This window comes from Hesperophylax consimilis, chromosome 8 (genome assembly GCF_061612785.1).
Source record: "Hesperophylax consimilis isolate HC1 chromosome 8, BYU_Hcon_1.0, whole genome shotgun sequence".
NCBI lineage: Eukaryota > Metazoa > Arthropoda > Insecta > Trichoptera > Limnephilidae > Hesperophylax > Hesperophylax consimilis.
This window is the reverse complement of record NC_142843.1, coordinates 35,703,829-35,729,527: the sequence shown is the minus strand read 5'-3', so window position 1 is coordinate 35,729,527 and position 25,699 is coordinate 35,703,829. Positions and strand designations below refer to the sequence as shown.

The following is a 25,699-nucleotide window of genomic DNA, read 5'->3' as shown; positions in this document are numbered from 1 at the left end:
TTTTTTGAACAATTCATCAAATTTCAACGTTTATTTTCGGGCTCTGTGAAGGTCCTATTCAAGTTCTGTTATTACATATATCATTATAGGCTAGAACTTGAAAAAATCTTTCAAGAACTTGAAAATTAACCTTGAAATTTGAGAATTGTTCGAATTCTCCGAAACAACCCGTCCTTAAACTCCAATGCAAGTTTCTTGCAGACTGTCGGATACATTTATTCACCCTTTAGTTCATCTATGTGGTATGTATATATTATTTACTATAAATTATCTTATTAAATTCCACTAAGTTATTTTATAATCAATGTTACAAGTGCTATGCCAGAGTGGTGAGAGCTTTGGCTCTGTACCCAGAGGTTGCAGGTTCAAAACCCGGAAACGCGCTAATAACTTCATTCCAGACCAAAAGGATACTCTGAGTATCACCCTGGTGAAAGCCATTTTAATATGTTTAGTAACCTTCTCCATAAGGGGTGCCGTAGTGCCCTTGGCAGTGGATGTGGTGTCACACAAAAATAAAATATATTAAAAATAAAATAAGTTGGTAGCCCAGTGATTATAGCATTAGACTAGCAGTCGGTAGGATCGTGTTTGATACAGGGTTTACCGACTTAGTCCCTTTACAGAACATTTAATGAAAAGGTCTGTACTATAAATCTCAAGGTTTATTATAGCTTATTTTAACATTTATCAATATTATCAAAACAAATATGACTTAAAAATATGTAACAAAATAATAATCTATTGACAAATAATGTTTTATTATTATGTATTATTAAAGTTTCTGAGATGCAATCAGTTATCAGTTCTTAAAGAGGTAATATAAAAGTGTTATAAACTACAGTGAAACCCACTTACAGTAGTCCCAGAGAGAGGTTGTATGTACGTCATCGACGATCGTCCTAAAATGGCTTACATAAAAATTTTTCTTCTCAGACATCTTGTATGAAAACAAAAAAGATAGAAGATTAATAGAATAATGACATCATGTACGACCTTTCTTTGGGACTACTGTATAATATATTCTCAAATAAGTAAATTTCATGCTTGAGAAGTTATTTAATCAGTCCCTTGAATAATGGCCCAATTTATATCAAATAAGTAGTTTTTTCCGGTCCCTTGAAAACCTTTTTTAACTTCTTGAACGACGATGCTAAATTATCGCCGTGTGCCAGCATTATATGTAATCTATTTTCGTAATAACTTACTTGTTTTTTACAAAATTACGTTTTTCTAAATTGTAGCTTTTTAGCATGTGATTTTTTTAAAAATAGTATCTAATTGAATAGTTGGTAATATTCAGAGAAATGATTTTTTAATAGTATCCTTAAAGATACGCCGGCATTCCAGAGGTTAAGAGAGTTTTACTTGTTTAGTTTTTCTCTTCTATTTCCATGTTCATGTTCATGCATTTATAGACGAATGAACAACCATCAGCAGCATAAAAGCCAGCACCGAAAGATGTTTAATTTCTGACCCACTTTTTGCAATGAGCACATCGTCTTGTTTATTCCGATGGTCCATCAGCTCTTCTGGCAATCTTATCACCTCTGGTGTGGTACTATCCTGTTTAGTACTTTTATCTTGACTAAAACTTGAAGACATAAAATCATCCTTAGGAGTTGTCGTTACATCTTCAATTTCACTGCCATTCCCAGGAGTTAAGGAGATATCGAGGATCGTCATTTTGGGGAAATCGTTCACTTTCGCTGGCTCCACTTCGAATGCTACTATTTTAGTTTTGTAGTTTTCTGCTTGGATCTGTGTGAATATATAAGTTTTCATGAAAATTCATTTGTTAAAGTCTGTTAAATGTTTCTGTAAAAATAATTTTTTTTTTCAATAAGGGGCCGTTCAAGTATTACGTAAGCAGATTTATTACAATTATTTACCCCCTCTTCCCCCTTGTCGCCAAAAGTAAGCAAAGCTCTTAGCCCCCCCCCCTCTCCCATGCTTACGTAAAAATTGGAACCTACATGCATTTTTCTGTTAATGTATTCTGTTTTTTTATTGATTCATAAGCAGCACTTATAAAATAGACTTAGGATAGAGGACTTTAATGCACATAATATTCATTTAAACAAACTTTATTGACACGGAGGGAATCCCCGAATATGTATTCGGTTTTCAAACATAGACAATGTGTGGGTTGCCAATGTGTAAAAAAAAATAACTACTGCTGAGCAGTGCGGACGTAATCACTATCTCGACCCCCCCACCCCCCCATGTCATCAAAAATAAGCAAAGCAAAGACCCCCCTGCCCCCCTATAGTGCTTACATAATACTTGAACGGCCCCTAAATCGTTTTATGTAATTTATAATTTATCGCAAACAAAATTAAATTTATTTGTTAAATGACATTTAATGTCTAAACCTGAATAAAAAATCAAACTGTAAAAACAAAGTTTTTTTTTTTACTACATTTACTTTTATTAACCCTATCCCCGCGGGAGACGCACGCCTGCGACGCACTGTGCATGCCCTGTACGCGGGTGGCACATCTGTGCGACGCAAAGTTTCTTCGGCGTTATGGGTATGAAACATGCTTGAGCACGGTAAAACTTATACTCCTAAAAAATCTCACATCTTTACACTACTGACATCTTACGATATTTATCCATAATACGTATCCTAATCATGGATACAAAGATTTGAAGGGATCTTCCAACTCAGAGCGAAAAATGAATCAGTTTGAATTCTTCCCGCGTCTTTACACACGTTATTGCGCAGGCGCATTTTATAAGATTCTCAAACAGAGACGCTCGCCGTGTAGATTACATTGTTTTATCGAATTATTGTTTGCTTCTTCGTGGATATGAACTATTTTAATTACAGTGTACATTAATCTGATTTATCATATTTTAAAATAAGTTCAGTTACATACATTCATTCAAACTATTGAAGAAATATAAAATTTCGTCAGTGTTAGATTATTTTCAAATAAAGATACGTGGTTAAAACTTTTTTATAGTGAAAAATCAAGTGTAAAGTTGTACAAGTTTGACTTTTTATCAATTTTTGAAAGTATTTTTATTGCCAAAATACAAAATGTCGGGTCGTGGTCTTAATGACGAAGAAATATTTGGTGCTACTTTAGAAATAGATTCAGATTTTGAAATTAGTGACAGTGACGTCGATAATAATTGCAAAGCTGCTGAAATACATGAAAGCCATGATTCTGCCGTTATGCGTTGAGAACTGTTTCAAAATCACGATAAAAAAATATATTAAGTGATACATATTTACGGTGACATAATAACAGAAAAATTATTTCATTATTTTTGTAAATTTAAGTGTAGTTATTTTTTATTATATGAACCTTTTTAAGTGTGTCAATATTTCATGTATCCAGTCAAACGCGACATCGCACCCATAAATCAACCACTTACATCGCACCACAGTTGAAGAGCTCTACTCCGGCATGTTTATAATCATGTGTATCGTTATCCTTGAAATAAACATGGCCGCCCGGGCATACCATATCAGTTACATTATGAATATATACTTCGAATTTTTATCAAGCCCCATTGATGTTCGGATTGTTTATTTATACTTGAAAAGATAATTCAAGACATAAGCGACGTATTTTTTAAAACAAATTTTAAAATCCATGCGTGATTATTGTTTAAAGTCATAAATTAGATTGATGATAAATAGCCCCGCGTGTGAACGAAGTGATACAAATTAATGACGCATAGAAAAGGTTAATATATATATATATTTTTTTTTGGTTCTACTAACCGCTCTAACAACTGAGCCAAATCCTGATTGGGTAGGACTGACATTTATATTGTATATAATCTGCTGCAATATCTTCCAATACCAGATAAATTCATAATGTCCAAGTGTTGTCACCAAAAGTTAATATCTGCAGAGTTTCAACTCAATCAGATATCGGGCAGTGGCATAATTTCCACTTAACAGATTGCATTCATTCAAATCAAAAATCAATCCGTAAAAACGAAGTTCTTTTACTATAATACACCTATTTTAAAATGTCTATGATAACATTTAAAAAAAAATGGTTTCATGTATTCATAGTTTATGAAAATACCTTATTGCCTGTTCTGTGAAATTGGCTCAGGAAGGAATGGGTTAAAACTGTTATGGAAATGTTTATTCCTTAATGTAATCATACTAATGAATCAATAAACACAACACATTGTCTAGACTCCAGACTCCAGACAATAGACTTAAGTCAAAGGTTCTGACCACAGGTGGGTTATCAAACAGTTCTCAATAAATAATGCATATTGTTTTCATAATAAAACATAAGTTATGGACTAGATTAAATATCCATAATTAAATTTATAAATATAAAACTTAATTAAATGTACATATTATATTATTTATACATGTTATTATTATTAATTATGTTTTTTGTTAATCCTAAAAAATAAAAATAAATTTGCCGCCAAAACGAAATGTTCGTTTTTATTAGTGAATTCTATTATTATTATTTCTTAATGATAAACTAACGTTTATAAGATAAGGTTTTATGCATAGCGCAAAGGATAACAAATTATTATAAGCAATAATTATTCGCCTGAAATATCAATACAGATTGACATATCTCCCGAGTAAAAATAAATATAATAATAAAGATAAATATTTAAAGAAAGATAAATAAATGATAAATAAATAAATAATAATAAAGAGTCGGCGGCATTTATTTTTACTTGGGAGATATTTTCAATTTGTATTGATATTTCTGGCGAATAATTATTGCTTATGATAATTTAGTGAATTCTATGGCGTTGATGTCACGCGGGGCGACGTTGGTGACAGCCGTCTTACCAGACATGCCATTTTCTATGTAATAACAACGTTGTAGCCAGTTGGAACCGTTTCGGAATGTTCGGTTTTAGATGTTTATTAAAGTCAATAAACATAAATAATTTATACAGAGTTTGACCAAAACCTCCTAGACCTCGTGATCTAGGAGGTTTTGATTTAACAGGGGTTGCAAATGAACCACTACGAAGTTAAATATCTACTAATAAGGTATGTTAAATTTTGAATTTTCCTCTTTGGATTTACAGTTAATATATGTTTTAAATTAGGAGAAAACACAAATACGGAATGTAATTAACAAGACAATATACAACAATAATTGGAGAATTCACCCGCATCCTAACTATTTCTCACGGAATAACTTAGTCAGATTCTCTGATGAAACCAGCGAACGATTTTTTCCATGCCTTTGCTGCATAATTTGCAAGCGCTGGCAGTCTAGACCACGACGGCCGGCGTGGTCTAGTGGTATACGCTTTTGACTACAGATCCGAAGGTCGCGGGTTCGAACCCGGCGTGCGCAAATAAATTTTATTTGATTAATTTGTGTTATTTCACAATTAATTAATTAAAAATAATATATAGTATATTTGCGGCACGTTCCAGAGTGGAAGATACTCTCAGTATCGCCCTGGTGTAAGACCACCATTCAGAATTGAAACGTTGCTTGAAATGGCTTTAGCCGTGTTTGGTGACCAGATCTGAATAGCCAGGTACTTCCCCACCTTCCTCTTCCCCATCTCCCTCCCCTCCCCAATACCCTCAGCCTCACAACATACCCCAATTGGGGATGCCATAGTCTCACTGGCTCCAGACGGGAGCAGTTGGGACTCTTGTGCGGTAATACTGTAAAAAAAAAAAAAAAAAAAGTCTGGGAATAATTAAGAAGAGAATCACTGAATGATTGTACATACATTGTATGCCCCACAGTTTAATTTGGCAGTCATGTCTGATCTGTATCCCCAAAATACTTGAAAAATCCTTGATTCTGTGCAGAAACGAGATTCCCCTGTTTTAACAACTGGATTGCTATCTTTAGAGCACAGGCTTGTGGTGGGAATGCTATCCTTGTTCTACCGGTATTCCAATGAAAGTGGCTCCGAAGAACTAGCGTCATTGATCCCTTCGGCACCGGTGCACAGTTGGGAAACATGCCAAACACACGCCTAACATTTGTACATGGTTGACATTAAATTTGTCACATGAGAACTGGTTGTTTTTATGACTTGTTCTGAGTTCAACAGCTCGGCTGTAGAATGATTTGCCAACCTCTGTGTTTCCTCCCTCTTTCTCTCCTCAAAAAGACCCTCCATAAAACATTCCCAAAGATGACATAGGCCCTGAGGGAAGTTATTTTCCGCAAATAAAATAATATAAAAATATCTGCCAGAATATCAACTGAAATAATAATTAAGTTTCTGAAAGATTTTTTTTTGTGTAATAATTTATTGTAAATTTTAATAGTTATTATCTTCTCACCTTTAACTTGTATTGTTCTGGCAACAGTATTCTGAAAAATTCTCCTCTGTCTGATGAGGTAAATGTCATGTTCCTATGTTTTACCGTAAGGTTAGCCCTTAACGTCTCGTTGGTGTCAACATCCCTCACCGTTCCTTTCACCCCTAATCCGGACTGCAAGCAATATTCCATCAATGCCTGAAAATAAATTAGATGCTTTCATTTTAATTTTGTGCTTTAGTTTCGGTTTTTCATTCATAGTGAAATAATATTATTTCTATGAATTTATTTTCTTTTACTCTGATTAGTCAAATTTGTATGGTTATGAAATACAATAAAAATATATGTAGGTACATATTCTGATTAGGGCTTGCAATCCCGCAATCCCACGGGATTTCTACAATATTCGATCCCGCGGATTTGCGGGTTTGCAGAATTGAAAACTAAATTTATACCAAAAACATAGTGTTTTGGTTTGCACGTGCTTTCGAGTTGCAAATCACGTGATATGCAAGCACCAGAATGCCCGAAGGTCAGTACCTACCTATAAAGTTTTACCATAATTTTTTTTTTCAATGTTCTTAAAAAACTCATCACATTTCGTTTTCAACGTTTTTTTATAATACTCGTATTACTAGTACCAAAGGTGATTTATCTCAAATTATTTGACAGTATTTTTTTTAAATTTTTTGATTATTTTTTTTTTTTTTATCAAAGTTTTCTTTTAAAATGCTCATTTTTGTTACTTATTTATACTTGAGATATAATATCTTGATATAATATTATTAATACCAAATATGATTGATAGGAAAAGTCCTAAAATGACTTCCTGTGTTACCTTGTTAATTATCTTATACTAGTTTGATATCAAAGTATCAATTATCTTTGAAAAATTAAAAACATATTGGCAATATTTCAATTTAATAATGCCCCTTAGTAAAAATGCCGATAAATCTTGCGGGATCCCGCGGGATTTGTAAATTATACTCTGCGGCATTTGATAGATAACTATTTATACATTATTATTAAAGAACAGCACTATGCTGACTGGCTGGAAGACATTAAATTCTTAATAAACACCTACAAGTAATAACTGAATACAAACACAAGAAATTTGATTTATATATTTTTTTTTCAAATAATATTTAAACTTTGAAATGTGATTTGTTTCAATTTCGTAACATTGGTTTTCTTTTCTAATGGGGGTATCTATTATTATAACACTCACCGGGATGACAAGAAACTTCAATAAATAAAAAGATATTTTTGTTAAAGCCAACACGTAGACGTAGACAATACCATACTTGATAAAGCGAAATTTTTATTTTTGTTTCTAACCACCCAGTAGAGGTTATATATGAAGGCAAAATTAACATCGATTGTTCACACTGTAATTGCAGTGCTTCGTACCGTGCGTGGGCACGATTCCTTAACACTGCAATTGCACAGATCCAGCCCCTAGAGCTGAAGTTCCCAAAGTGGTCTATATGGACCCCCAGGGGTCGATATCGGCTTGCTGGAGGTCTATGTCAGCGAGAAAAAAAAATTGGGGGTCCACGAGATTCAAATGGGGGTACATACGAGTGGACCTTCATTTACCTAAACTCAATATTTAGGAGTTCCGTAGATGACACAATAGACCTAACACAAATAACACAGTTTACGTAATACTAATAATAGAATGAGAAATTACTTATTTGATATTTGTATGTTTATATATCGTATAGTTGTTTATTGAGGTATATAAATAGAGTCTACGTTCCCTTTCTCGTCAGAATTAATATATTGAACCAAAAATTGCACATTGGAAGCCGTGAATTTTCCTAGTTTCCCAACTTGTTTTTGAAAAACGTCTAGGGTAATAATGACGTTCAACATTTAGATGTACTTCACACAGACTTCAAAACTAAGTTTGAGGACATTTTGACTGTGGAAATGGAATGTTGAAGAATCGGATATCATATGACAAGAAGAACTGATCGGAATAAGCGCTAACAAAGAACTTAAGGGGCAGTTCTGTAGGGTCAGCTACAGAAAGAAATTCCCGTTGCTTATCCTGCTCCATTTTCATTTGGTGTAATACCTTACAAGGGCGCCCCTGTGTGTACAATATACAAAAACAGAGGAATCATATCGCCACCCGGTTCTAGGGCAGGCAAGGGAAGGGAATCTTTTTACGAAAAAAGTAAATGATTATCACATGGGACGTTAATAGTTTTAGGAAAATTCAATATTCGGCAAGCAAGTGATCTACGGGGCAAAAAGTTTGGGAACTACGGTCAATTAGTTAAGGTGACTAAGGACCGGTTGTTTCGGAGAATTTGAACAATTCATCAAATTTCAACGTTAATTTGCGAGTTCTGTGAAAGTCCTATTCAAGTTCTGATATTATATCATTATAGGCTAGTTGCTTGACAGAAATGAAATAATAACAGAACTAGAAAATATCTTTCACAGAACTCGCAAATTAACGTTGAAATTTGAAGAATTGTTCAAATTCTCCGAAACAACCCGTCCTTATAAATAGTTTATAAACAGATTACTGAATATTATGTAAGTACAGTAAATATGAAATCCTGTAAACAACTTTAACGCTCGATAACTTCCACAACACAATGTTATTGAATGGTTAGTGATGATTCTAAAACATGTAATGTTTTTTGCAACTTTTATCACTTGACGTTCAAAGCAAGAGAAAAATTATTGTTTCTAAAAACTACCCCCGGGAACTTCAGCTAATAATGAAAAAGAATCAACTTACATCTCTATTATCCGCCCAAATGTTTTTAAGTTGAGATGCCGCGGGGTATTTACAGCACGAGACTTCCAGAGTAACTTCCATACAGCCATGCATGGCGTAGTTGTAGTCCTGCATGCCCCCCGTGAGTGGGTACCAGGCCGCCCCATTGGTGATGCCATTGGGGAATTGTGTGTTTACGGCGCTGGGGCACGGCTCCCCCAGGTGCATAATGGGGTGCGTCCGGGAGTACGTGAGCGCCAGGTGTTGGAATACATCGTCATCGGGAGATTTGGACTCCTGTTTTTCTGGAAATGACACTGAACAAAATTTATTAATTTCATATAGTTTTTATAGATTTTATCTTACGACACACGGAAATTTTGTGCACCTTTTATTCGTTGCGGCTTGTATTCCTAATATCAATTTAAAAATAAATGTTCTAGTTACAGCTTGACACAAACAGCTTTGCATTTGGTGTTAATGTAATTTAGTGGATAAAAAAAATGATTTAAAAAAATAATTTGATAGTGAGTTCCTCCTTGGGCCACCTTGTCTTATCTGTGTTAAGTCGATGCACTACGTCGTGTAATATTTTAAACTGAGCCGCTATCAATAACAACCCTTACGTAGATGGCGATAAGGTTTAAATTCCCACTTAACACCATCTGCCTGTTTTGATTTATGCAAGAAAAAAACATGGCCAAAAAGTGCCTTTTATTTTATTTTGTGGATGTTCAGGCATAAATATTTTTTTTTTTTCGATCATTTTATAAATAACTCAATTTGCCACATTATACAGTAAAATCATAACTGAAAATGGGTTCGTAAGAAGGATATTTTGAACTTTAAAGCAGTTTTTGTAGGCCTTTACATTATTTTTTCTGGGCTTATAAAAAGACTTATCTAAAAAATACTCGATTATTTCAAAGGCCAAGATGTATTCTACTCGCAGTATTTAATTAAAGCATCTGAAACGTTTCTAGGCGACCAAATTTTCAAACCAAAAACACATGATTTTGCATTACTACGTATGGCATCGCCTTAAACCAAAACCTCCTAGATCACAAGACCAGGACACTGAATCAAATCAGCTTCCTAACTAGTATGATAACTGTAAAATTTTTTTTTTTTTAAATGTTTAAAACATTTTAAGATGTTTTGATAAAGAAGAATATTGAAAAAAAAAATTAAATCGTTAATTTTTGTAAAATCCCATACAAGTTAGGAGGCTGCTTTGATTGAGTGTCCCGGCATTGTGATCTAGGAGGTTTTGGTTAAACTATGAACTATGAATAATATTTAAAATTTTAAAACAATTTTTTTTTAAAAATATTTCGTATACCCTTCAAATGCAAGGCCATCATTTCAAAGTATGGAGAGAGGGAAAGTGAATTTATATATAAATTTTATTCAAGTGGGCAAATTTCATAATTCTATGGAGGATTTGGGGTCGAGACTTCGAGAATTAGAAGAGATGAGATGTTGAACGGAGGGGAAGCAAATTTAGATCAACCCCTCAGTATAATTTGTTTGCTTTTGGAACAGCTCATATGGTTTCGTAGAAATTGTGTCTCACTTACTGTCATGGTTAGAAATATGATCTAAAAGGTGTCAGAAAGAGAAAACAGTAAAGTTAGCATATTTATATTAATAGTATTTAATCTACCACATATAGTTTCTCCACAATAGCTAGTTATATTCACAGAAATGATTTTTCAAACGTATTCTTAAGGATATGCTGGCGTTTATGAGATTAATACAATCACAATAAAAATTCTACGACCACACTTGTAGTTGGCACCCCAATAAAAGTATTGACATTCAAAGGCTTCGGTTAGAAGTCAGTAGTCTGATGGCAGATTTGTATTAACAATTTGTTTCGGGCTTAAATTACAAGTAATGTAAGTGTTGCCCATTCATAGTCTACTGATTAAATAGTAGTCAGCATTCTGCAGAGCGCATTAGCAGAATGTTGACTACTATTTAACGATTCTACTATTCTGCTGATGCGCTCATATCTGATTGCACAAAAAGTTTAATAATAATTGAGTTGTTTTAAATTTAACATAAGTCAATTCTTTCTTCTCTCCAAATAAGAATCCAATCGAGCTTTAGGTATGCGACACATTATATTATACTCATCATGGCTTGGCCTATTGCATCATCAATTAATGAATTATTAGCAATGGGAATGTATGGCGAGCGAAATGCTGAAATAAGCCAAGCCATGAAAATATAGCTCGCTTATAGCGTGGTCTGTTCCTGGCTTTGAATTGGTTTATATTAGTAGAATCGATGACATGTTGTGGAAGTTTATTCCATGCATCCACTAAGCTATTGGCATGGAAGTGTTCCATAGGATTGGATGCAAAGGTGTTTTATTAATTTATAAATTGAATTTGTACTAACAATCTTCCTTGGTGCTTTCAAAGGGATAGTTGGCTACCATGGCTCCTCCGTGTAAACTTGCAGACAGAATGAATTGCATTTCGCTCATCCACTTGGTGACTGCCTTTGTCTCCGGCTGGAGGGGTTTTGGGTTCCGCCGGAAATAATCAGGGAAGCTTCTGCAAATTAAAGCATTGGCATAAATCAAATTAGCATTGTGGTCAAAAAATTTCAAAAAGAAGATAACAAATAATACATATTGATAGAAGTAAGTAAGATCATCAACATCAAGTACAGCAGACAGAGGGTTACAAAATATATATACCAACCGTCCAATGACGGTGTACAACAGTATGTTATTTCAAATGATCTGCATATTGGTAAGTATATAGTTTATATTCCAAGCTGTTAATTAATACCTCCCTAATTGCGAATAACTCGTGTTTAGAGAGGGTATAAGAGTATGTTATTTCAAATGATCTGCATAAGGGTAAGTATAAAAATAGTTTATGTTCCAAGCTGTTAATTAATACCTCCCTAATTGAGAATAACTCTTGTTTAGAGAGGGCACAAGAGTATGTTATTTCAAATGATCTGCACAAGGGTAAGTATATAGTTTATGTTCCAAGCCATTATATGCCATTATGAGCCACTCGGGTACAGAGTGGAGGTGACAGCGCCCTTAGGATCTTCTGACCACTGCCTGATTACCACCTCTGTCCCATCCTCCATGAACCGTCAACCCGACAAACATGTAAAGAGGAAGGTATGGCACTACAGGGCAGCAAAACGGGACGGCATGCGGTCTTTCTTTGGCGCCTTTCCTTGGAGTACTGTATGCTTTAGCTCCGAGGACCCATCAATTTGTGCACGCGAGGTAGGAGAAGTAATCACATCAGCAATGGATTGCTACATTCCCTTCTCCGTCAAATCCTCTGGAGCGGGCACAAAACCGTGGTTTGACCATCGCTGTGCTGAAGCTGTCAGACTCAAAAATACGGCTTTTAATGCACTCCGGAAGATTAGCTCCATGAATAACCTTTCGGAATACCGAAAACGGGCAAGGCATTGTAAGAGAGTTCTAAATAGAGCTAAGAGCGATCACGACCAGAGAATTGCGAAAAAGCTGGCTGACTGCCCCACTGGTAGCCGTGCTTTCTGGTCACTCGCTAGCTCGATCGGAAGAAATTTCTGCAGAACCACTTTCCCACCTCTGACCAAGCCTGATGGTCGGCTGGCTAACTCGGCCCGCGAGAAAGCTGAATTATTAGGCAAAATTTTCGCGGAAAACTCAACTCTTCAAGATAACGGAGAGACTCCCCCTTCCATTCCGCACTGCGGTTTTCAAATGGAGGAACCGAAGATCCGGAACAGAGAGGTTCTCCGAGTCTTGAACGAGCTGAAAGTCGACAAAGCCAGTGGGCCGGACGGAATACCTGCCTTGGTCCTCAAGAGGTGTTCTGCAGAAATGACTCCAGTGCTCGCGAAATTATTTAGGCTCTCTCTCAAAGGTGTAAAGGTGCCAGATCTTTGGAAAAAGGCAATCGTCCACCCAATCCCAAAAAAGGGGGACCGCTCCGACCCTTCTAACTACCGCCCCATAGCCATCACTTCCATACTCTCGAAGGTATTAGAAAGGGTGGTTAACAACAAATTGCTCACATATCTCGAGAATAACAATATCCTAAGCGATCGGCAATATGGATTCCGTCGAAACCGATCATGTGGCGATCTACTCGGATATGTGACGCATATTTGGGGGCTGTACATGGAGCGTTTTGGTGAAACTCAAACCGTTGGGTTGGATATCTCCAAAGCCTTTGACAGAGTCTGGCACCGGGCGCTTATCGGGAAGTTACCATCGTATGGGATCCACCAAAAACAAGAGGAAGGTGACTGTACAATTTTTTTTCGAAAATCCACCCCCATCCCTTATTCCCATCCCCTAAAGCAGAATACTTCAGCTGGTATAAAAAATATGAAAAAAATGTCGAGTGTGGCTAGCGAAATTCTCAAAAATAATTTATGACCGACGAAAATCTGGAAGATTTATTTTTATTTCTGAAATTTTGGTGGTGCTGACTTTGCATTGACTTGCTATGTGAAATTGCAACATTTTTGAGAATCGACTTGATGATTATTCACATTTTTTGTGATCCCAAACCACTACATTGTTTATACTTGTTGTATGTTGGTCGGTAAGCAATCGACATAAACTGAATGCTGCAAGACTGACAACAAAATTATGTCCGCTATAGTAAGGTAACGGTTTGCAGCGCAGTTCAGTGTGGAACTTTTCTACGCAGGGTATTGCAGCATTAAGAAAGAAGACCAAAGTATTCAATGGGTTGAATCTAGTTTTAGAAAAAAAAACATTGGCTATACTAATACATTTATTAGCAGTTCTTTATCTTTCGCGATAGAGATCCAAACTTCTGATATTAATTTTATCATGCTTATTATTTACTTGTATTTGTTAGTATTCGTACTTACCTATTGAGATCCATATCCTTGACGTTATGTCTCCCGGTACCTCCAGTGCAACCTCCTTCCTTAGCACGTTCAAATCCATCGGGGTTTAATGATGGCAGAATGTGTATCACATTGTTTTCCAAAAGATATTTCACTTTTGGACACCCTTCCCAGTAACTTTTAACTAAAAACTAATTGGAAAACATGATTATTTAAAAAAATTTGTGAAAAACAAATTCGCAAAATTTTCCAAAATACCTAACGAATTAATCTCTCACTTCCTAAACGAGATGCGAAAAATTCTAGGAAAACTACTAATTCTCAAAATATTTCGAACTAGCTTTCGAACATAAGTATCTGCTTCACTTGATTGTGCCATGTCTTACACTGGCGTCTGCGACTCCTTCAACTATTAAATTTCACGTCATACATTCTCTTTACACCCCTCTTCGTTCATCATGTACCTACGCCTCATTTTATCACACATAAGCATTTGATTCACCTGCTCGTGCCATGTCTTCCTCGGGCATCTCCAACATCATATACCATTCACTTCCACGCCATACATTTTCCTTACACCTCTTTCTTTGTTCATCGCGTATGCCTCATTTTACCCCAAATAAATAATTGATCCACGTCTTCCTATGGCGTCCACTACTTGTTCTACCATTAGCTTCATGTAGTATCATGAAATCCACTTTGTTACTGTTAAAAAAACTAGATTAATTCGACTCCTTATTTCATTCCAGTGCAGAGATAATGCTTTCAAACCACTCTCTAAACATTCCTGGCACAAATAAGAACAAACTTTGAAATTTTTAGCTAAATCGATTTGGTAGTTTTGAATCTATAGGACACACATATTTGTGTAGATAATAATTAATTATGTTCATTTTTTGAATGATTAAATATTATAATAATTATTATATTATTTGTTTTTAAATATTATAAGTCGGTTAAAATTTTGAAATTTTTATTACATAAGTAAGTATTTAACAACTTTTAACAGTTAAAAATAATAAAAACCTACTTACATGAATAAAATGAAGAAGAATTTCCCTGCCAGCTGCTTCGTTTCCGTGAATATTTGCCAAAAGCTTTACATTTTGCACCAACTTTGCATCATGGGGCAATGCCGACACCTTCACAACCCACAGTTCTCTTTCTAAAATAATAACAAAATTCCTTACAATTATTACGCTAAAATATTTTATAAATCAGACTGATGTCAACGGAAGTGGCGCCATCTGTACTTTAGATTAGTCAGAACTGTCAGAGGAACTGCCCGGTGGGACAAAGGAACTGTCCGGTGGCACAGGGGAACTGACAGATGGGACAGAGGGACTGTCCGGTGGTACAGAGGGACTGTCTGATGGGACAGATGGACTGTCCGGTGGGACAGAGGAACTGTACCTAAAATTTCTCATGGGTTCGTTTGTTCCTTTTTTTTTGTTCAAGAATTATGATTTTTATCGCAGAACTAATAGAATGTTAATAAAAACTTTTTTTCAATGTCAAATACAATTCCAATGTCAATCATTTTTAAAAAAGACTCGTCGTCTATTGTTTTACACATTTCTAAAGAACTTGTATGCATCTTTTGTGTTTCGAGATCCTTTAAATTATTTTACTACTTTTAAAGCTCCGATTTATATTTACTATATGCCATTATATGATAAAAACTTTTAAGTGTAAAATCACCTTTAATGCGTTTTACAATAATAATGAATACAAAGACTTAAGTCAGATGTAGTTAACGATTGATGACCTACTTGATACACTAAGGGGGTATTTCACTATCTCTGATTATGTTCTGACTAAGCACTAATCCGCAGATTAGTCATTTTTTCCTTTTCACTATATCTGAATAACGCTAACGCTCGGGTTAAAGTTCGATTTGACTAATCAGTGCTCGAACTTCACGTTAGGCGCTATTCCTCGAATCAAAGATGGCGTCAAAACATTCCGAGTTTGACAGCTGAGAAGTGAGTCGAATTTTGTTGAATGAATTTGAATGCTTGTACGATCCATCCTGAATTATTTGATTGTGTTCAAAATAAGAAACAATGTATTAATTCGACACGAATCTATCTAAAATGACCTGATAATCAACATAACATAACCAAAAAAATACACACTTCGCGGTGTGCGGACTGTGACGCATGACAGCTGTGGCAGTAGATGGAGTAACTGCAAACATTTTGCGATGTTGCCAGACTATTTCGAGTGTTATCTATCCGGAAGCTCAAAACAATGGTGAAACGGTCGCCGTTGAATAACGAAGTTATTCTGATCTTTAAAGCCAGCCAACGGATAGCTAGTCAGATATTTAGCCCGACATAGTGAAATACCCCCTAATTGCATTTACTGGCTGCTCCTCGTCAATCAACAATAACAAATGCAATGAATCGCCCGGTAAATGCAATGCGGCCTGATATATTATTTTTTGGACGAATTGTCTGAAAAGGTAAATATTCTATTATGATTTTATGACGTTATTATTGGATAAAGCTCAGACTTAAAATTTGATTCGCAATCAAGAAATTATTCCTTTAAACAAATGTCACAAAAAATTATTGAATCACATCTGAATTTTTTCGGTCTCACCTCCAAAATATAACTAATAAGTTAGATAATATTATTGAACGCAAATGATGTAAGTATCATCGTTCAATGACCGACTTATATTTAGTGTATTTAATAATAATATTATTTTGAAATGCTTTTCGATCTTCCTGTAATACTAAACACGTTGGATAAAGCAGAAGTCACGCACGAGTGCGCGCTTTTGTCCAACATTCAGTCTCCTTTATCCAATATCCAACTTTAACACGCAAGATTTCGTCACTTTGTCCTACATCCAAATTAAAAACGTGTTTTCTGCGTAATTTTAAACATTTGGAACGAATTTTACTTAAAAATAATAATTCCTATCACTTTAAATCATTTTAGTAAGCTTACAATTGAGCTAATTTAATTTTATATGCGTTTTTCGTAAAAAAAACGTTGAAGGGCTATTTCTCCCGATTTACGTTTTGGTATGTTGGATAAAAACGAACTAGAACGACGACCTATTGCCCTGCACCGCAGTGGGAGGGATGATTCATACGTTCATCATTACTGGACACACTGACTCCGGATTCCTACCCAAACTAGGGGGGCAGTGTGTTAATTTTTTTATAGAGCATACAGGGAAGGTACAAGGAAGTAGTCAGAATAACCTAGGAATATTTACACACAAGCTGACGTGTACCCGGCGTTACGAACAAGGAAGTCTTTAGCCGTGAAGGAGCCTATTGGCTCAATAACTTTGGGGGCCCCTTTTGAAAGCCGTAAACCTAAAGAAAAACACCAAACCACATTTTTCTACAATTTTATTGAATCGTCCAAGACTTATATGCCACCTAATCGTGATTTGTCTTAGTCACTGTGTGAGTTATCTTGGTACAGTATTAATCTTACGCTCGTAACGGCAGCCCGCACGGTACTGTCTTCGCGCTCCCGTTACACCGCAACGTAACACTTTCATGACGGTAGAAGAGTTGTTAAATACGCTAAAAAATGAAGTTCAAAAAATACAAACCGTTAAAGACTCGAAAACTAAAACAAATATCGAAAAAATTATTATTGATCTTGACAATGAAGTGAAATCTGAAATATTAAAAATGCAACAACAAATAATTCAACTACAAGACAAACTTATCGAAAAAAACGACCAACTGGTGGGAAACTTTGAAAAAATAATGAAAAGCGCATCAACACCATCCTATGCACAGGTATTATCAACAACCAAAGTCACTCCTCGAGAAGAAGAGAGATTCTCAATCATCATTTCGTCGACCAAAAATAATGCTAAAGCAGAAGAAATTGAAAAGATAATAAAAAAAGAAATAAATTTAAGCAACATAAAGATAGGAATAAATGGTTTGAGAAAAACAAAAGAAGAAAAAATAATAATATCATGCCCAAAAAAGGAATATGCAAATACCTTAACCGCCGAAATAAAAAAACTGAATACCGATTTGGTGGTAAATGAAATTCAAAAGAAAAGACCAAAAATAATAATAAAAGGATTAAAATCCAATCTTACTGAAGACGAAATAGTTTGCGGAATAATTACCCAGAACGAAGGAATTGAAGATGTTTACAAGGAAAGTGAAGACAACAAAATCACACTTATAACGGAGATAAAAAACACAAACATAAACGAAAAGCAGCGCCAGTTCACTAGCTACATCATGGAAACTAGTGGCAAAATGCGAAAAAGTCTCCTTGCACTCGGTAAACTAAATATACAGTTTCAACGAGTAAAAATTGAAGATTGCGATCCACTGACTCAATGTTTTCATTGCTGTATGTTCATGCATACGGCTAAAAGATGCCTACACCGAACCAGCCCTCCAATTTGCCCACACTGCATGGGCGATCACATCCTTTCAAAATGTCCGGGAAGAGAAAAAACAGTACCAGCATGTGTAAACTGCACCAGACAAAATTCTAAATATGGAGAAAAAAACACCACGGACCACGCAGCCAACAGTATTAGGTGCAACTATAGAAACAAAATGCTGAAAATTGCGAGGGATCGCATCGATTACGACTAATGATGCATATTATTAATTACAAGTGTAACGAAAACCTAAATAATATGCACAATATTTCAAAAAAATATTACGAAAAGCCCGCCCGCAAAGTGTTAACACGCAGTGATAATGTACAAGCAAACACATATAATATTATAATTGCAAATGTGAAGTGTATTCCCAGCGCCAACATTATTGTTAATTTTATTACTACCTCAAAATGAACGACTTTATAATAAACGCAATAGATAATTCATATAAAATAGACGAAAGGATTTTTGACACGGTAAATAATACAAACGATTTTATAGATATAAAACCTACAGCCAGCCTAATAATAATACACATGAACGTTAGATCTTTGGAAAAAAATTTCGAAGAATTTCTAATAACTATTAAACAATTAAATAGACTTGACTGTATAATACTATCAGAAACGCATTCATCGAGTGAAATTAATTATAATATACCGGGTTACTCGTACTATGCAACAAAATATAAAATTAACAGAAATAGCGGCGTCGCCATATTTGTATCAAATATTTACGCTGTCACAAGTGTAAATGAAATAATGGTGAATAATGTCAATTTATTAAACTTGGAGATAAATTTTATGAATTATTCATTTAATATCATTGCTATTTATCGGACACACTCTTCTGCTATAACCACATACATAGAAGAATTAAAAAAAATATTACAACATCATAGAAACAAAAAAACAATACTCATCGGAGATATTAACTTAAATATCGCTAATGACTACTCCTCTAACGATAAAGATAACTATTTAAATATGTTAGCAGAATTAAATTACATATCATGTATAAATTCATACACCAGAAACATTATCGGACAACGACCATCTTGTATCGATCACATATTCACAAACACCAAAGATATACAAAATATATCATCTGCGGTAATTAAAACATCTGTAACGGATCATTTTGCATGTATATTTAAATATGACTACAAACATCAAAACCTCTCATTACCAACCACAACGGCCGTTAATAATACTGATAAATACAACTATAGTATTAATATAAATTCTCTCACTAAAATATTAAGTAACGAAAAAGAATGGCAAGAAATATATCAATGTAACGATGTAGAAGAATGCTGCAAAATATTTGATAAAAAACTGAGTTTTCACATAAATGCTTGTAGAAATATTAAATCTAACAAAACATCTTTAAAACTAAAGCCAATCAAACCATGGATAACTCACGGATTAATCATCTCAATTAGACACAAAGAAACACTCTACAAACAATATACAAAACAACCGGAAAATATAACATTACAAAAACATTTCAAAGCTTATAAAAAAAACTTACATATCTAATAAAAAACACAAAGGATGACTACTACAAACAAAAACTTGAATTATCTGGAAATGACAGTAAAAGGATTTGGTCCATCATAAATGAAATTGTCGATAAAAAACATTTAAAAAATAAAACAATCAACAATGTAAATCATAATGATTCAAAAATCTGCTGTAAAGATAAACCTCTAGAAGCCGCAAATGTATTTAACAATTTTTTTGCTAATGTAGGAAAAAACCTCGCTAAAAAAATCCAACAAGGCCTTACCCCAAATGACCCAAATACTACAGTAAATAATGAGCATAAATTTGAATTATTTCAACCAACAACACCAGAAGAAATTGAACAAATTATTACAGGTATGAAAGGAGGTTCTGCCCCTGGTTTTGATGGGGTCACAATACAAACACTGAAATGTATAAAATCACAAGTATCAAAACCATTAACTCATATAATCAATACAAGTTTTCAAAGCGGAGTTTTTCCATCCATGTACAAACAATCTGTAATTATACCAATATTTAAAACCGGCAATCCGGAAGAACCAACCAATTACCGCCCTATTTCTTTACTATCAAACATTGCAAAAATATTTGAAAAAATTGCCAAAAAAAGAATAACTCAGTTCATAAAGATTAATAATATAATTCACGAAAATCAGTTTGGATTCATGGAAAACAAAAGCACAAAAGACGCCATTGCTAAATTATCTAGTACCATACAAGACGCTTTAGACAAATCATTAAAATGTGTTGGTATTTTTGTTGATCTCCAAAAAGCCTTCGACAGCATATCTCATGTCAAACTAATACAAAAATTAAAGATCGTAGGTTTTAATGACACAGCATTAAGTTGGCTAAAAAGTTATCTTCACCAAAGAACACAAGTTGTAAAAATTAATCACGCATCTAGTCTACCACTCACAAGTGATTTTGGGATACCACAAGGTACTGTTTTGGGTCCTTTACTTTTTATCATGTACGTAAACGATATTTTCAAACAAAACCTCAGTGGAACAGTTATATCTTACGCAGATGATACAATTATCATAATTAAGGGTAACGACTGGAAAATTGTAAATGAAAATGCAAATAATGACATCCAAATCCTAAAAAACTGGTTCGATACAAATCTACTTACAATTAACGCAAAAAAAACAGTTTATATACCATTCCAAATAAATAAATTCAAAACTAACCCCAACATTCATATAATAATACACAACAAAAAATGTAACAAAGATGTTTGTAATGAATCATGTACCATACTAAACCAAACAACTGAAATAAAATACCTCGGTGTAATTGTAGACCAACATATGAAATGGAACAGACACATATGTGAACTTGTTAAACGCATTAGAAAATGTATCTATATATTCATTAGATTAAGAAATGTTCTCAAGATAAACAACCTGAAAAAAGTCTATTACGCACTAGTCCAATCATTACTTCAGTATGGAATCATTGGGTGGGGAGGTGCATATGAAAAATTTTTAAGCTCTGTTAAAGTGGTACAAAAACTAATTATCAAAGTAATTTTGAAAAAAAAACCAACTTTCTCTTCAGCATCATTGTTCAAAATTTTCGAAGTACCAAAAATTGAAGACCTCTATAAAAAAGATGCAATATTACAAATATATAAAGAAACTGTAGTAAAAAAACTTAAATTTAACTCATCCTTAAGGCATAATTTTAACATCCAAATTCCTCTATTTTCAACACAACAAATGCACAATAACTACATTTACAAAGGCATAATATATTTTAATAGTCTTCCCGAAGAAGTGAAAAAAATACCAGATTTTATTTTATTCAAAAAGAAGGTCAAATTTATCTTTAAAAAAAATTAATATCACCTATCAAATGTTATAACTTCAATTCATGTTTCAACCAAAATTAACGTCACAATCCTCTTTTAAGTTTATATTTATTGTACTGTAATAATGTTAATTACTGATATAAACATGAAATAATTGTCAAATAACTCCTACGCCAAGCTCAAGAGCTAGCACTCTTCATTGGAGTAGAAATTCAACAACATATGTTTTACACTATTACTTATTTTTAACTTATTTTATGTACAATGTAACAATGTTATAAGTTAAACAATAAAAAAAAAAATAAATAAAAGGGTTTTCCAATAAGTGGTGTTATTTTGAATATCCCGCTATTTCGGTAGATGTTACTTTTAAAACTGTCATTTTTGAACATTTGACAAGTAGAAACTACGCCATTAATAAAAATAGAACGATACACGCTTCAACAACGCATTGAAATTATTAGGCCAGCGCCACACTTGACGGAAATTCCGTCGCGTAACTTCCGCGGGAGTCAATCCGTTACCATACGTTGCAGCCACACTGAATATTCAGTGGCGGATTATCAGTCGACTGCCAACGCTTATACGGTGTGATCATAATAGATCCGATAGAAGTGATAGCTATTTATGAGGCATTAGAAGAAGAAAGAAAAAGAAAGCGTAAATATTAGGTTCATCCCATAAATACTCTTCGACTAGAAATTGGGCAATTTCATACCTTGTATATGTAACTAAGACATTATCCAGATAAAGCATTCGAATATTATCGAATGTCCATACAATCATTTGATGTATTGCTGAATTTAACGAAGGACTATATTACCAAGCAAAATACAAAACTTAGAACGGCTATATCTCTGGAGTCCCAAAGGCAAACTCTATTTTGCACTTCGATAATAAATCTTTCAGTGTCGAACATCCTGTGCGTTCGTCGCCGCCGCGTGTTATCCGCCGAATGTGGCGCGATGCATACAAATACTTGGAATGCGACTTTGCCGATCTTCCGCCGACGGAAGATCGGTGCGCGGAGGACGGAGCAGACGCGAGTGTCGGCGGTCCGCCACGGAGCGACCGATCGTCCGCGACGGAACGACCGATCTTCCGCGTAGTGTGCCCGCTATTTGTAATTTATATGCAATTACATGTATTGGCGTTCCGTCGCGGAAGATCCGCGACGGAATTTCCGTCAAGTGTGGCGCTGGCCTTAAAATTAGATTAATAAGATGAGGCCCATTTCCATCTCGGTGGCTTCGTCAACAAGCAAAATTCTCGCATCTGGGGCTCGGAAAACCCAATAGTTATTGTTGAAAAGCCTCTCTATTCTCAACGTGTGACTGTTTGGTGCGGTTTATGGTCCGGCGGAATAATTGAACCTTTCTTTTTCAAAAATGAAGCTGGAGCAACAGTTACGGTGAATGGATTGCGCTATCGAGAGATGATTAATGATTTTTTATGGCCGGAATTGAATGGTATTGATCTGGAAAACGTTTACTTTCAACAAGACGGCGCTACGTCCCACACAAGCAACGAAACCATTGATATTTTACGATTGAATATCAAAATAACACCTCTTATTGGAAAACCCTTTATGTGTTCACATTGTCATTATGACTAACAAGCAGAATAATTCATAATAAAAATAATCAAGTTTTTATTTGATCGCGTGATAAGTAAGTAGGTATGTTGTTTTCCCGAGAATGTACTCGTAAAACCACATAAACCGTAATATTATATATTTCTCTAAATCTAACTTATTCGTTCACATGGTACATTTTTACAAAGCGCAGTAAGTACCTAACTACATAATACTGTTCAGATTCTATCGCCAGATTTCCAGCTAGAAACTATTTAGTTTTTCATAATACCTACCTAATGTTAAGGCCCAGTAGTAATAATTCAAAGATGGTTTGAAAGGGAGATATGTAAACACTTATGTTAGAGGGCGCGAGCTAATATTAAAAAACGATAGCAATTATGCAAAAAATGTGAAAATATATTATAAAACACGACTTGTTTGAGATAGAGCAAAACTCTCTAAACAAATTCTTATGTTTCATTTAAAGATACACTGTGAATTTATTCATGCCTATAACATATTAAATAACAGAAAAAGAATTTCATATAATTAACGTTTCGACTTAACAAATGTATCGATATTATCTTCAAAAGTATATTTTTTTTGGAACATAAAATTGTTAAAGGGAAAGTTTTTATAAATCAGTAGAAATTGGGAATGCGGAGGCTTAATAATCCAAGAAAAATTTCACACCCTCTATAGAAAAAATTTAAGCGTCTTCGATCTGTGAAAATCGTACAGAAACTTTGGTTTAACACAAATAGTTTTTATTTTGGCTTTTAGACTCTGACCTGATTTTACTTAGCCCGTCGGCCCACGGGTCGGTAAGCAATCGACATAACCGACCCGTGGGACGACGAGCTTTGACGTACAAAAGTTTCATAGATTTTATAATTTAAAATTGTACTCACTTTGAACGGATTTTCCAATTGAGTAAATGGAACTCAAATTGCTATTGCAATTAGTAAACTGTTTTAGAAAATTTGTCATCGCTGTGTAGTTGTGATATTTAAACTCCACCCCATCGCTTAGGGATGGACATCCTCCACACATCGCACTTTGACTACATAATAATAATGTAAACAAATAAAAAACTAAATTACACTCATAGTTTTTACATGAAAAACCTTTCACGCTAAACGCAATCATAATTACAATTAAAAAAACTATAAATCACTTGTTAATTTTTTCATTATTGGCACACGAAATTCTAATTCTATGATTTGCTATAATGTGAATAATTTAGGAATTTATTTCAGGAATTTAAATCACTGTTATCATGACTGACTAACTCAACATCAGTGACTAATCACACGCGGTTGAAAAATAATCACATGTTTTGTTCTTCGTAATGCAGCGCTTGTTGTAAGCGGCAGAAACTCGGGGTTCAAAGCCAAGTTGAGGACTGAGGACAAAGCAAGAAGATGCAGCCTTTCGATAGAACCAAGATTGAGGACTGACTGAGTAAGAAATAAGATGGTGCAGCTGGCCGTGGCCGCTAGAACTTTGCTGATATCGCTATCGGCGCCTGCGGTCAACAATCCACAATGCGACCATTGCCGTGAACAAAGGACGGTGTAAGTTTCTTCGTGGAAATTACCACTAACTAAGTTAGTTAAACTTGGCCGAAGAAACGAAAAAAAATAAAAAAGACAGTGTGCAATAAAACTTCCAAATAATAAGTTTAAATGTATTCTTTTGTACCTGGGAGTATTTTTTCTTAAAACGCATTCATTCGGAGCAGGGCCGAACTTGAAATTTGGCCCTGACAATATTTATTCGAAATGTGGGTAGAGCCTTGCAGTTTTTCGTGGATTATGACTCAATGTTGTGAAGTCCAAATATTAGTACGTAGGTAATAGAACATTTTTTATAGTCGTTTTAGAATAGATGTACCTACACTAGATATAAAATTTTATAACCAAATTAAATATACTTAAAAAAAGAGTTTGTTGGCCTCAGAAATCGTGTTTTAATTCTCACAGAATAACAGAGACCTCATTATAAAAAGAATATTGACACATTTCCTACTTTAAAATTCCCGAAAAAAGCCGTGCTAGAATTTATATCGCCAATCCACGTGATAATTTTAACTATATAGAAAATGCATTTGTTTGAAGTAAAAATACTTGAAAACTTGTAATTTTTATTCAATTTACGGAATAGTCTTCAGATACGAAACATAACGCGCGAGCCGAGTCATGAATTACGAGAAAGAGAGCAAACGCAAGCGGCGTTTCGCGCCATTTGCGGTTGATTTGTCCCTATCCCGTAAGTCGTGGTTCAGCTCGCGAGTTTATACGCACCCTTCACGTCAAGTTTTATTCTTACTTTTGATCATGGGGGTGGATGCTCTAGGGTTGTTTGTTATAAATTTATAATACTCAACGACAAGTTATAAGTTGCACGTAATACCCGGAGGTTGAAAATGAAACACATGCGGCGGTGGTGGGTCCAGATTGACCCGGCTGAAATGATGAAATTAAAAGGCTTTTTATGCATTTTTCGTTCATATTCTTACTTTTATATGAT

General features: G+C 34.6%; 1 protein-coding gene across 1 annotated transcript; it reads right to left on the bottom strand.

Moving 5' to 3' along the window:
* Positions 1-119: 119 nt before the first annotated feature.
* On the bottom strand, positions 120-24,638 carry LOC149421942 (carboxypeptidase D-like). The gene is made up of 7 exons (XM_089634624.1): positions 24,079-24,638; positions 14,888-15,018; positions 13,875-14,044; positions 11,403-11,560; positions 9,015-9,310; positions 6,275-6,451; positions 120-1,761 (listed from the first exon to the last, which is right to left on the bottom strand). Exons 1-7 carry the CDS (start codon positions 24,314-24,316, stop codon positions 1,405-1,407), a joined length of 1,527 nt encoding a protein of 508 aa, XP_089490750.1. The 5' UTR covers positions 24,317-24,638; the 3' UTR covers positions 120-1,404.
* Positions 24,639-25,699: the final 1,061 nt, after the last annotated feature.